Below are 13,451 nucleotides of genomic sequence, written 5' to 3' on the forward strand. Positions count from 1 at the left end.
TCTCTGCTGATGACTTCTTCTATTGGTTAGATACTTTTGGATGTTGGCTTGGACCTATAATACTTTTGCGCTATGCGTCTCAGATATAACAAGTAAGAAATCTACAGTCGAGTTCACTCGACTGTAGCTTTCTTACTTGTTATATCGATATAGTACCGCATTGAAAATATACCAATATATCAGATTGTCAGTCAGAGCAACTAAGACCCCTAGTAAGTAGACGTTTTTGCCCATACAAAAGTATTTCTTTAATAACTTCGATAATTTTTATCTGATCGCAACCAAATTTTCTGGAATCATAACTACTATAGTTACTATTATATATATGTATATATATATATTCGCAATTCTAGCTTTAAAATTACGCATGTTATTCGATTTTTTTGATTTGCGGGGGCGGAAGTGGGCGTGGCAAAAATTTGAAACAAACTTGATCTGCGTGCAAAAATAACAAATTATAGCTCTATCTCTTGTAGTCTCTGAGATCTAGGTGTTCATACGGACAGACACACAGACGGACAGACGGACATGGCTTGATCGTCTCGGCTGTTGACGCTGATCAAGAATATATATACTTTATAGGGTCGGAGATGCCTCCTTCTACCTGTTACATACATTGTCTGTCGGCACAAAGTTATAATACCCTTCTACCCTATGGGTAGCGGGTATAAAAATGAAATTAAATTCCGATTATCTTGGAAAGGAATCAAAACCAGAAATTGTATATTGCTCTATATTTCGTTTGCTAACAGATCCATATATTAGAAATTTCGTCATAGCTGGTGATGTCAACGAATTAAAATGAAATGCTTATTATCACCTTTCTTGATTTCTGTTGCGACAAATGATTGCTTTATTAAACGCAGACTTGTCTTTGTATATTAACTAAAAAGTACGTTAGACGTTGCATATAATCATTTTGTATACTATAAGCTGATCTAACGGATTTAATTCACAAAACAAGTCCAGATCTTTGTTTGAAAGATCGAAAGCTTACACATCATTGAAAAACTAATTATCTATTCAGTATTTGTGGGTATCTTGAATACAATGCGCTCCTCGAGATGGGGAAAAACAATCGGTGCACGCTGCAAATATTGTTGCAGAGCCTCGACATCGCCCTTGTGCAAGACCTCTGTGTGAGGATTCTCCTTCTCAAGCAGCTCAAATCCATCACCACCACTTAGAACGAAATCGGTTGTAATTATATTATAGAAATCCGTTTCATTAAGAGCGCTATACGATGGAATTCGACACTGAGCGCACAACACAGATGCGGAGACGACACGTTGTCCCGATCCACGTTCGAAGTCGTACTCCACATGAATTCCAGACAACTGCAGAAAGCCTCCACTCGCATCTGTGCTCCACAGAGTCGCAGCACGCTCCAAGGCATTGCGCAATGTTTGACCCGAGATGCGAGTCAAGACCAAACGATTCGTAAAGGGAAGAACATCCATAATATCCCGTAGAGTAATCGATCCCTCAGCATTCTTATCGATCGGACCACGTATGCCTAGGAATTACAAAATATATATAAATATAGAATAAAATAGAATTATAAATATATTGCTAACCTCCTCCACCCATTAGGGCCACCGCAGCATCTGTCCAATAATCACCGCCCTTATTCTCCAATACTCGAGCGTATACCATGGAATCGGTGATTAAGTTTCCCAAATTGCACTCTCGCTGACGGCACACTTTACCACCCTCTAGATCGACCTTTGTAAAGCCAATTATTCTCTCTCCAATTGCTGCAATAGCGGGTCGGTAAGCATCAAGTAAATCCAACACATCCTGTTCCTGAGAAATCGAAGCATTTAGCAATATTGGAGAGCCATCAAAAGAGACAAGATTTCCATCGCCATCGAACTGTGGAAGGAAAGCATTAGTTCACTATATATAAGAATTACATTGATCTTCAGAGAGTTGATCTACAAATAAGGTTTTAATTTGACACAAACATACAAGATGCAATAAAAAATAGCCTATTATATGTTAAACTGATATATCCTGACATCCGTCTAGTTCTATGAAAAATAGTTACTCTATTTTTAGAAGTTATATTTATGGTATGCTTTATAAGGAGTAAAATATCTAGCTCACATCTCTGATAAACCTGTGGAGTGTCTAAGAAATCTGTAATTTTAGTATCACTAAAACAATCCTACAAATTTCTCGTACCTTCGGTTTAAAACAAACTGCGATAACATTTCATAAACAAACAAATTTACGTTTAAGAATAAGGGTTTTATGTAGATACGCTGAAGAAAACCTTAATTCTTGTTAATGATTTTACTGATTCTCATTCTTGATATATTCAGCTCTTTAGCTCACCTGCACTTTCAGTTTTCCCAAGTACTTAGTGTAAGCATAAGCCTGCACCACAGGCACTTTCTTGCCACTTGACTGAGTCACAGTCGTAGGATAAGGACCACGAACAGCCTCGGGATTGGTGTCTGCAATATCGGCAACGGGTTGACTCGAGTCGAGGAATGTGTGGGAATGCCCACCAATGACAATATCAACCTCTGGACAATCTCTGGCAATCTCCAGATCCTTCTGGTAACCCGAGTGTCCCAGAGCAATAATAATATTTACTCCCTGATCTTTCAGTTTTGTCGCCTCGGCACTGCAATGATTGAGACACTTGTAATCTCAGAAACATTCTCGGCTACACTCACTTTATGCTCTCAACTTCATCCTTGAACTCCACATTGATGTGTGCATCAGCCTTTGTCTGATTTGTTAGGTAGCCGATGATGCCTACTTTGACGCCATTCACATCGAGCACAGTTGAATTGCTCAATTTGTTGGTGGCCAGTAATTCAGGTTCGTTGGTCATATCCATGTTGGAAACCAGCACAGGGAATGACAAAGCATTGAGAAATGGAACAACACTTTGAATAGTCTCATCGAATTCATGGTTGCCAAGGGACTGAAAAGGAATATAATAAATCTCACATCTATATTATTAATAGCACAAAAGAGACTTGCCATGGCATCTGGCTGCAGCTTGTTGAGAAAGGCGCTGGTGATATTCTCCCTAAAGAGAGTAAACCAAGCGGTGCCGCTGTAAGTATCCCCCGCATTTAAGTAGAGCACAGGAGTTCCTCCATTCTTTGCCTCCTCGCGATGTCGTCGCACTCTGCAAGGGATTTAGAAATTATTGTAGTTTATATAGATTAACATGGATATGTTGTAACTTACTCGTGGGCAACACGTGCTATACCTCCAAAGCATTTGTCTTTACTCGCGTCGTACCGTGAACAGACTCCTCCACTCCTGCTCGTCTGCTCAAACCTGGCATGCATATCATTGTTGTGCAGTATGATGAACTCATTGAGAGCAGCATCCCTGGACACTCTGATATTGGCACTCAATGAATGACCAAACATCAGTAGAAACACATAAATCCATTGCTGCAACATTATACACTCTGAAAGAAAGGTCAGATTAAAAGAGTTGGTTCTTTACGATAATTAAAACAATTCTATAAGTTGAGAGTGACTCTTCAAACATTCAACTAATCTACGCCTATATATTAGAGAGAAACTAGTTTATTACACCAATCAGTAAACACCTTGCTGTGCTTTACGCATTTCACTTAACACCCGTATTTCTATTCCTGGCTTTACGACCGGACTTTCCTAAAATTTGGTTAGCTGCATACATTCCTTGCTTAACGGCCACATTCAGTTCATTTTGGGTTCGTTTTTGAGTACCAAAAGAACATCCATAAAAAGTATATTGCTTTACTTAACATCTTTTAGCAAAGCGGTAAATTTTTCGCTCCTTGTTGAGGTCTTTAAGCAAAGCGAGTTATGCGTGTATTTTATTGCACTTCAGAAATCTCTTTGAGAAACTAATATAGAATTAATATTTTGATTTGAGCAGTTCTTTATGAAAAACAATAACAAATATTATAAGTCATTCTCGTGCTATCAATTCTATTCCTGGTTTGATTTGCTAATGCTTTACTTACATTCCAAGTCGGACATGCACTTATTAGTCGAGCTGCGCACAAACTGAATTCAGAGCAGCAGAAAGCATCACTTAATATTATTAATTTATGCATATACTATATAAAATACATATTTAAGTGCTCTCATTGAGCAAACAACAGGTAGATGCCCATCTTGGCATAGAAAAAATAATCTGATTGCACTACTAGTTGCTCAATATATGGTACTATGTGTGCTTCTCAGAAATGCTCTTATAATTATAATCAGCATCAAGTTCAATGTCAAGCTCTACTAATGCTGAATAAATAATATATTTTCATAACATATTGCATTTTAATTTCTTCTCAATTAAAATAGTTTAAATAATTATTTATTTATTCTGTTCTTTTAATCAGATAGCTGGATTTATTGTAAGAATGCATCGACAGAAAAGTTATGTTAATTTTAATAAACTTTATGTAAGAGATCTAAATATTTTAATATAAGTGATGAAATCACAGAGACTAAAATAGCTGCTGAATTTTAATTTAGTTTATCAGTTCATATGTCCAAAGGCATATTAAGTTCATTAGACTTGTAAATTTCAATTGGAAATGCTAATTTCTATTTACACTTTATGAATTTAATATATAAATAAAATTTTTAAATAAAGTTTCTTATAAGTATCATAATTTAACATTTAGAAAAAGGAACAACTTTTCCTGTTATCGTTCTATCTTTATACATACAGAATAATAAACAAATAAATATAACATATTTTTGGTGATTGCTGGAATATCTTTTAGATTTATTTATTATACCTTTCACCTTCAGAAAAATCTTAAAAATTAAATCAATTAGGCAAATACACATGCTTAAATAAAAATCCCTTATAATATGAAAATCATGGAACCGCAAAGTTTTAATTTTCCATAAAGATCCCAGTACAGAAATAAATAAAATCAAATAAAGTATTGCAACCACTAAAGAAAGTAATAAGAAATAACTACAAATAAATCACTTTTTCAACTAAGTCTTCGGTAATCTCTACATAATATATTTTTAGAAATGGAATGCAGTGCCGAATTGTTTTCAGTGTACATATAGGTGTGCACTTATCAATGCAGTGGCAGGTCAAAGCGAACTATCGAGGGGCAACGCCACAGATATCGAAAAGATGTCTGTGAAGCGTGCCAGCTGCAAATGCACGATTCGGGCATAAACGGCGCACCGAATGCGCTGCGCTGTTTGTGGCGCACCAGGAAGCAGGGTATGCTGTTGTGAGGCAAGTCGAAGTTGTTGCCACAGCCACAGCCACGAGACAACGAAAGCGGAAAGGGACATGAGGCGAGGCAAGGACGCAGATAGCAGGCCGCTGCTGCAGTTAGAGAGCAGCAGCAGCAACGACAGCAGCGACAGCAGCGGCAGCAGATTGTCAGGGGTTGCTTTCGATTGCAGCACAATATCCTGCCTGCTGTCTGCTGCTTGCTGCCTTCTGCCTGCTGCCTGTATCCTGTTGCCTTCCCGCTTCAGCTGCCGTGGCAGCGAGCGAGCGGCCAACGAAATTCAAACAGCTGCAACAATTTTTTCGGTCGCCTTTAATTTCCAGCTCTGGCACGGCACATCCCCTAATGCCCGCCTGTCTCTTTTTCCTGTTCCTTATTTTTTGTTTTGGGGTTGCTTTCAGGATCGCGCTGCCAGCCTGCAACAGTTCTGCACTGAGCTGGGGTGCATGCAACGTTTCAGTTTGTTGTGATCGCCAGGTGAACGAAGGTTGTGCCGCGGACCAAAAAACCATTTCGTAAAAGGATATTCAAAGCATCAGTCGAAGCAGTCTCATCATGTCCGGAAAACTGATAATGAAACGCAAGCGTGCGGATCAGCGTAGAGCTCAGCAGGCGGATGAGCAGCAGCAGCAGCAACAGCAACCCAATCAAGGCAACGAGCCAGTCCCCGAAAAGCGTCATCGCCCAGGATCGGATACTCCACCAGCAGAGCTGGAGCAATCACCAGCATTGGCAGCCAACAATTCCAATAGCATTTTGCTCGAGGCGCTGCAAAAGATCATGGAACTGCAGGCAGAGCTGGATTCGTTCGAGCACGATTTGGATGAGCGTGAAGAGGTTAATGTCCATCTTGATGCCGACGAAGAAGAGCATCTGGATGCCGAGGTAGCTGCTAATTTTGCGCCGCCAGCGAGTCGACGCACTGAGGCCGAAGCTCTGGGATTTGCGATGTGCGCACGCGAAACGTTGTTGTTCCTGCAGAGCGAAGGCGTCTCCACGGAGTCAGTGCTGTATAAGACACTGCTGGGCAAGCTGGTGGGTCAAAGTGATGGACTGCTGCACGCCTAAGTGCGACACCCTGTATTATACCCCCAGTGGAGCAATCTAGTCAATTTACTGCAATCTCATTGCGAGTAAAACCAAAAAGTTGCAGCTGCTTGCAGATGCAAGCAACTGAAACACATAGTTGTAAGTTGTTTACTCCAGTCAGTTATTGTGAAGCAATATAAAATAATATACGTAATAAATAAATAATATTTACAAAAAAAACATGGTGTTTTTATTGACTAATATTAGGCAGGTAATCTATATTTTAGTTGATGTTCACTTCTCCTTGGTGCGTGTCTTAGCTAAGTGCCTGCTATAGCAATCAGCATTTGACACACTTCGAAAGAAAAACAAAGGGTACAAACAGGGATGTTATTTATTGCCCTTGGCAATGAACGGCTTTCATAAATAAATAAAATATTTAAGAAGCATTTCAACCCTCTCTCTCCCCCTCTGACTAGATAAATAAGTTGATATCAATTGAAACCCTCGCAACAGATTTGTAAATAGATTAAAAACTACGTAAGGGTTTGAAGATGGCATTCGTAACAGGGTTGAATATTCGACGAATCAAATATTCAAAGAGGGAAATTAAAACATTTTTTGGTTTTATGAAATTAAGGCAGGATTTTTATTCTAAATGCCAAATTCCCCCGAAAATTCTAAATAAAAAAACTTTTTCGTATGAGTTTGATTTTAGCATACATTTTAAATATATTTATTATGTAATTGTACATGTAATAATTAATGAGAATATCTCAATATTTAATTCTTTCGCTTTTGTCTTTATATTTGCTTTTATTGTTTTTAGGGCGGGAAATTTATAGTTATTAAATATTATTTTGTATTGTAAATGTGTTTGTTTAAACATTAGTTGCCATCCATTTAATAAGTATTATTTATTTGAATTTATATTGAAATTTCAATTCTGAATTTGGGCTTTCGGGAATTGCCCTTTAAGTAAGTTTGTCTTTTAATTCTGTTTATGTTTATTTAATCTTTGTATAATAATAATAATAACAATAATTAGTTGAATTAAATGAATGTATCGTCGTTTTTTTGTTTCTTTTGTTCATTATTGATATTGTTTTATAAACTAGATTTTAATTGTTTTCAACAATTTAACGTTCACATGATTATAAGTAAGTAATTCTTACGCTTTGCTTTAGTCGCAACAATTTGCATTTTGGACATGATATTTTTATTTATCTGTTTTGTAATTAAGTTCTTTGCACTTTATCAACAATCGATTAAAGTTGTAATATGTAGATGTATTCATATTGAACTGCTCAGCTGATAGTAAATGCGAAATTAAGATTCTGAAACTTAAGGGAATAAATAAAATAAATTTCGAAATTCTAGACTCATCTGAGTTCACATAATATTGAATTGGAAGATTAGTTATAGTAGGTTCATTTGGCACAAACGTAAGTAATTCAAATTCTTTAGAAATTTCAAGTTTGGCATAATTTTCGCTTATTAGGAAATGTTCAGTAAAGTAAAAGTAAATTCATGAAAATAAATTCGGTTCAAATTTAAAGTAAGTTTTGTTTTGAGCTTTTCGACTCTGCGTGTCTTATTATTTAAATTCAATGAGTATTTTTGTTTATTCATATCGTAGTATTATAGTTTCTTCATATTGTTTCAATAAAGTAATCATTTGCAGCGTTATCCACATAATCATGGGCTTCAATTCACAATTTCTGAATAATATAAATATATATATATATATATATTAGGTTATGAGTATTTAATTCGTATATTTATAAATATCTTTTCATTTCTATGATGTCAATCATTCATTATTCATTTGTTATGTAAATATTATGTTCTGTATGTATGTATATAATATATTTATGTATATATTTAGTTATATATTAAATTTATGTTAAGTGTGCCCAATTATATAGTTTGTTTAAGTAGCAAAATCTTATAGATTTCCTTTCCAACTGCGCGTTAGTTATACATACACACACACTCACACACCTAAAGAAGTAAGTACACCAAGTGCACTCAACACACTCAATCGCCAGTATATAAGGAGTTAAGTTACGAATACGAAGAAGAGATTAAGCAATTATTAAATTTGAATAATTTATGGAAAATGTTTTCAATCATATGCTGGAGATCGAGCTGTGTTTCATCATTACGGTTTTACGTTTAATAATATGTCTCATGTCGTTATATATTATTTATGCCAGGCCAACTTTCAGTTGCGACCATCTAATTATTTAACGTTTATATCATTGTTTAAGTTAATTTGTCAATTTAATCCCGCACGTTTGCAGACGAGTGCGAGTTGTATCTTAAAGATGTTTTTGCTCTTTGTGTAAATATAGATTAAAAAAGCGGACATAAATTGTCCAAACGTCTCTCAGCGTCCAGCGACCAACACAAAGTAAAATTTTCAACTTGTAGCTGCACTATCATCCAACGATTTCCTTGCACTCAAAAATATGTGTATATATATATATATATGTATATATGTATATAATGTATATGTTTGTTTTTTGGTTTTAGTATATATCTAAGTATGTATATCTTAAGGTTGTCGTTTGTAAATATTCATCATCTTCCCTCTTAGTGTACAAAGTATTTGTGATGTTTGTATTGTTGTCTCTTGATTTGTTGTTATTATATGTTACTATTGTTTATTGTATCTGTTGTTGTTGTTGGGTTGATTTTGTGAAATTTGTGGTTTAGAAAAACTGCACTGGCAACAACGGAATCTCACAAATTGTATGAAGCGAAGGAATAGAGGGGCTGTAAAAGAATTCAATTTGTATTTAGAGTAATCATGTCTTGTCAAGTGTTGTGCGTATATATATTTTTCATTTCTTGTTTGCTTAGCAGTCAACGGCTTTTGGAATGCGAATAAATAGTTTCCCGTGATGTTGTATAATGTTGAGGCTATATATGCATTGGATATGTATAAGAGGAGTATGATGTAGTCGAAGCAACAAGCTGGTTTATCATACAGGAAATTCGTCTATATATTTACATTTCTAGAAGCCGTGACTTAATTTGTTGGGTGTTTTGTGCAAGGAACGATGAACTGGACAGGGAATTGTTGTAAACATCCAATTGAATATAAGTGCTCAATACCTTACTAATAGCATACTGGGCACTGTTGCAGTTCTTGTGTTGTTCTGGTTGTTTTGGTTGTTGTTGCTGTTCTTGTTTTTACAGCCTGAGATGTGAGTGTTGTTATTGTTGTTGTTGTTACTGCTGCTGCTTGCAACTACGGCATTCTTGTGGCCATTCGTTGCATCCTTTTGGTTCAGAGTGTACGGCGATATCGAAAAGTTCGTCATGCTCACATCATTGGCAATATGATTGTTGTTGTTGTTGTTGTTGTTTTGTTGCTGTTGTGCGGTGGGTAATTTTGTTGTTGTGGGTGTTGTTGCTGTAACTGTTGTTGTTGTTGTTGTTGTTGGACCAACGATTGTTGTGAGTGGTGTTGTTGTAGTTGTTGTGTAGCTTGTTGATGTTGCTGCGACAAAAGATACTCGTAATTAATCTCAGAGCTATTCAATTCAAATTCGATCTCATCCTGCAAATATTCTATGTTGGTTACCTTTGAGCAGCCGCTGCCATTGCCAAAGTTGTTGTGCTTGTTACTGCTGCATTCATTTGTCACAGATCTAGGCATTAAATAGCTGCTGCTGCTGCTACTATTGTGGCTGTTGCTGTTGCTGTTGCGGTTGATGGTCAGATTGTGGGTTTTTGGTATAGGATTTGTTGCACTAGTTGCGCCTCCCCTCGCACCACCTCCATTGCAGGCGTTATTTCACCTGTTAACATGGCTGCGATTGTGATTTGAATTAAGGCCTGCTGCGTTGTTTGCATTCGATTGCGCCGCTCCGCCTCCTCCTCCGCCGCCACCTGCAGAAAAAGCCACAAAACAAATCCAACAGTAAAAATCATTTCCTTTTGTTTCATTGTCCACCAACTCCCACCTGTATATCCTGGTGAATGCTGATAGTAGTCCCGTCGCGAGTAATCTGTTTCGTAATCCGCAGTTTCATAGTGCCCGCCTCGCACTCCCCCGCCGCCTACGCCAGTTACGTTGCCAACCCCACCGAGTATACTCGTGGGCGGACCATGACCATGTCCGTGTACGCCGTGGGATGCATAGCTGTAGGCATCGTAGGACTGATGCGGATCGTAGGCAATGCCATCCTCATAACCGCGACTGCAAGCGGAGCTTTAATTAGTAGGCAGTAAATAAACTATGAAGGATTTAACTTACCCATAGGTCTCATCCATTGCTGTTCTAGCCTTCTCCAGTATGGACATGACCTTTTGCTTGGGGGCCAACACATTTTTGCTAAACGACGACTGCTGCGAACCTCTGTGAATGTTAAACAAATCAATTACAATCTTTATTAGCTACAAGTAGTTGATGCAACATCAATAGGTCAAATGTATTTACAATCAAAAATCTATTTCCTTCTAAGGTTATTCACATAATTGAAGCAATTGCATTCAATGAAATCACTAATAAGGCAAATATTGATTAAACTGATTAATAACAGTTAAGAAATATTTACAATAATTTAACTCAATTAAGTTCTATTGAGCACATTCATGCAATGATATTAATAATACATAAAATAAACGATATATTTTTATTCAGCCTTACCTGTAACCATGATGAGCCATATTCTTGGCAACTCCAGCGCCAGCAGCGCCTGAATTTGTTGATCCTCCCATGGAATTTCCGATAGCATTCGAGCTTTGCATGTGCGAAACTTTCTTATACGAATTTTTAGAGTTGCTGTCGCTATCGTTGAGACTTGTGCTATCCATGAGTTCGCGCAGCTGCTCCTGGCGTATGATATCGTTGCTATCCGGTATGAGATACTTGCGCAGCTCGGCCATGGCATAAGCGATGCGTGCATAAGCCTCGGCTGGCGGCGCAATTGTGGAGATCTCCACGTGCAGGTCGCTGTTGAGATGCGCATACTTGGGATCCTTGGAGCTGCGCAGCTCCTCCTCTTTGGCACGATCGCGCATTGAGTTGCGACCCAGCACCGTCATCTTGCACAGCGTCTCCTCCTGCAGACGGCGCAGTGAGTTGCCCTTGGGACCGAGCAGCTTGCCCACAAAGTTAAACTGTAATTGGAAAATGCATTAATGATTGATTGACTGTAAACCTCGATAAACCCGTTTTCATATAATTAATCTGAATTAGGAAGCAATGCAATTAAATTTGATATTAAAAACTAAATTAAAACTAAAAGAAAGCAAATTTTCTCTCGAAACTTAATAAATGGCAAAGTAATTATAATTTTATTGTGCTTATGTTAGAATATTTAATTTCATTTAATTCAATTAACTTATTTATAGTGTTTCTATTCAAAATATTTGAATGAATTCTTATTTCAAAGCTGAGAGAGTATTTCAAAACTACTTTTTTGAATCGGGTTCTAATAACCGTTTCGGGTACCAAATCTTAGTTTTGTTTTGAACCAATCCCAGTCTAATATTTGCTAGATTTGCAGCCCTGGCTGCGATTGCATACTCACCTTAGGATGCTCCCGGATGGGCACCAGGACACGCTGTGAAATGCGCAGTGGTTTTTCGCGATAGATGTCCGCATACTTCTGCTCTCTCGACGGAATGCGTCCCGTGGTCTGCACCTTTTCAATCTCTGCAAGTTGTTGAAGCATATATAGTGATTATTTAGTAATTAATGGTATACGACTTGATTGCTTACCACCCTCCATGAGCTTCTCGGCTATGGGAAATTTGCGGTCCATGCGATTCTTCTCGGCCATGCAGTCGCGTATGTATTCGTTGGCCTTCTCATTTAGCTGCACACTTGCGCCACCTTCTGGGACGCCATGAAGATCATGGGCGCCAGCATCGCCGTTATGCGGTCCCCCTCCACCCCCGTTTCCAGCACTTTTGCGTGCTTTACCTCCACCTCCGCCGTACTCGTTGCTGTCATCCTCGTTGTACGCGGAGTAATCACCGTTGCCGTCGTATTTTTCAGTCATGCTCGCTGCTCACAAACAAAACAGTGTTTAATTTGGCTAATGGGTAGTTGCTATTCAGTGATCCACACAGCAGCTGCAAATATCCAATTGGAAAATATGTATGTACTCTCTATTTTCTCAGTACTAATGGCGCGTCATCTCATTCCTCAGTTTAATCACTTTTTGTGAACGCATTCAAATTCAAATTCAATTGCAGCAACCTCCCACTTACTTCTCCCTATCTCCCTCCCTCTATACCAGCAACAACCCACGCGTCATTTACTCACTCTCACACAAACACACACATAGCTCACGCACACAAACCTTTACAAACACACACACAAACTCTAGTTTACACAGAAAGCAAAAACAACCACCGTGCGAATTTCAAAGTCAATTTGGCTGCCCAAAGCTACGACAACAATAATACCGGTAAAAAAAAAAGGAAAAAAATACAAACTTTATAGCGTTTTCATTTGTTGGACATTCGCAAACAATTTCTTTCGCTTTTGCACAGTTTATTGGTCTGATTTCACCCGCGGGTTGCAGCAACTCTTCTATCAGTCCGTCGTCGTCGTTGTGGTTGTCGTCTGTCCTGCTGCACTTTCACTTTTCAATGGGACGCATTTTGTTTCCACCTACATTCGTTTTATTGCATTTTTCTTCTTGTCTTTTGCAAAATTGCTGCAGTTGCGCTTGATGCCGTTTCGATTCCTTTAATTTGTACTATTTTACGAAAATTATTTCACTTGACTTATGTATTTGTTGTGTTTTATTTTTTCTATTATACGTTTTCTTCTGCACGGTATATGTTTTTTTTATGCAATGGCTGGCAATTTAGTTTTGGTTGTTAGCCAGGGTTGCAAATTCGCGAAAAACAAATGGATTGCATAGAGCTGCAATTGAATTGCGAATTCGAAAAACAGCTGACTGCCCCAAAGGTTGTGGTTTAAGTCTAGGCTAAGGGCTAGAAACTTAACGAAGTGCGCTAAACTCTCAATAAGATGTACAAGACATTTACGATATTTTTATTAAAGAGAATATTGAGCTACTTGTAAACTATACAAAAATATTAAAGATTATTTATTGAATTGTTTCTGAACTTTTAAAAAATTGCGCCATTCTTGATAAAGTGTAACCAGTGCAGGCAAATATTTTTTCCGTTATAACTAAACTTATGAAGTCCG

At 37.7% G+C, this 13,451-nt stretch overlaps 3 protein-coding genes across 5 annotated transcripts; 1 reads left to right on the top strand and 2 right to left on the bottom strand.

The window, feature by feature from the left end:
• Positions 1-821: 821 nt before the first annotated feature.
• On the bottom strand, positions 822-4,083 carry LOC133843591 (protein 5NUC-like). The gene is made up of 7 exons (XM_062277211.1): positions 3,989-4,083; positions 3,214-3,442; positions 3,001-3,151; positions 2,688-2,941; positions 2,341-2,635; positions 1,578-1,875; positions 822-1,516 (listed from the first exon to the last, which is right to left on the bottom strand). Exons 2-7 carry the CDS (start codon positions 3,432-3,434, stop codon positions 1,020-1,022), a joined length of 1,716 nt encoding a protein of 571 aa, XP_062133195.1. The 5' UTR covers positions 3,435-3,442; positions 3,989-4,083; the 3' UTR covers positions 822-1,019.
• Positions 4,084-5,670: 1,587 nt separating this feature from the next.
• LOC133843852 (uncharacterized) lies at positions 5,671-6,470 on the top strand. Its single transcript, XM_062277591.1, has one exon. The coding sequence runs from the start codon at positions 5,789-5,791 to the stop codon at positions 6,299-6,301; it is 513 nt and encodes a 170-aa protein (XP_062133575.1). The 5' UTR covers positions 5,671-5,788; the 3' UTR covers positions 6,302-6,470.
• Positions 6,471-7,138: 668 nt separating this feature from the next.
• Positions 7,139-13,280, bottom strand: LOC133845340 (KH domain-containing, RNA-binding, signal transduction-associated protein 2). Of its 3 annotated transcripts, none has more exons than XM_062279780.1 (8): positions 12,725-13,280; positions 12,003-12,358; positions 11,812-11,936; positions 10,926-11,398; positions 10,533-10,634; positions 10,234-10,475; positions 9,858-10,165; positions 7,139-7,983 (listed from the first exon to the last, which is right to left on the bottom strand). In XM_062279780.1, exons 2-7 carry the CDS (start codon positions 12,283-12,285, stop codon positions 10,071-10,073), a joined length of 1,320 nt encoding a protein of 439 aa, XP_062135764.1. In that variant the 5' UTR covers positions 12,286-12,358; positions 12,725-13,280; the 3' UTR covers positions 7,139-7,983; positions 9,858-10,070. The 3 variants fall into 3 exon arrangements, with proteins under 3 accessions (XP_062135764.1, XP_062135763.1, XP_062135765.1); XM_062279779.1 differs by lacking the exon at positions 7,139-7,983 and adding an exon at positions 9,638-9,773; XM_062279781.1 differs by lacking the exon at positions 7,139-7,983 and adding an exon at positions 9,638-9,773 and having other exon boundaries at positions 10,240-10,475; positions 12,725-13,279.
• Between the last annotated feature and the right edge of the window lie 171 nt (positions 13,281-13,451).

This window comes from Drosophila sulfurigaster, chromosome 3 (genome assembly GCF_023558435.1).
Source record: "Drosophila sulfurigaster albostrigata strain 15112-1811.04 chromosome 3, ASM2355843v2, whole genome shotgun sequence".
NCBI classification, from domain to species: domain Eukaryota; kingdom Metazoa; phylum Arthropoda; class Insecta; order Diptera; family Drosophilidae; genus Drosophila; species Drosophila sulfurigaster.

What these genes read in the sequence shown, in the direction of transcription:
- LOC133843591 (XM_062277211.1), bottom strand. Translation starts at nt 3,434, where the DNA reads ATGTTGCAGCAATGGATTTATGTGTTTCTACTGATGTTTGGTCATTCA. An exon ending in ATAGCACGTGTTGCCCACGA is followed by an intron (nt 3,152 to 3,213) that starts GTAAGTTACAAC and finishes AATCCCTTGCAG; the next exon opens with AGTGCGACGACATCGCGAGG. An exon ending in GGCCCTAATGGGTGGAGGAG is followed by an intron (nt 1,517 to 1,577) that starts GTTAGCAATATA and finishes TGTAATTCCTAG; the next exon opens with GCATACGTGGTCCGATCGAT.
- LOC133843852 (XM_062277591.1), top strand. Translation starts at nt 5,789, where the DNA reads ATGTCCGGAAAACTGATAATGAAACGCAAGCGTGCGGATCAGCGTAGA.
- LOC133845340 (XM_062279780.1), bottom strand. Translation starts at nt 12,285, where the DNA reads ATGACTGAAAAATACGACGGCAACGGTGATTACTCCGCGTACAACGAG. An exon ending in ATGGCTCATCATGGTTACAG is followed by an intron (nt 10,635 to 10,925) that starts GTAAGGCTGAAT and finishes TAACATTCACAG; the next exon opens with AGGTTCGCAGCAGTCGTCGT. An exon ending in ACCAGGATATACAGGTGGGA is followed by an intron (nt 10,166 to 10,233) that starts GTTGGTGGACAA and finishes CTTTTTCTGCAG; the next exon opens with GTGGCGGCGGAGGAGGAGGC.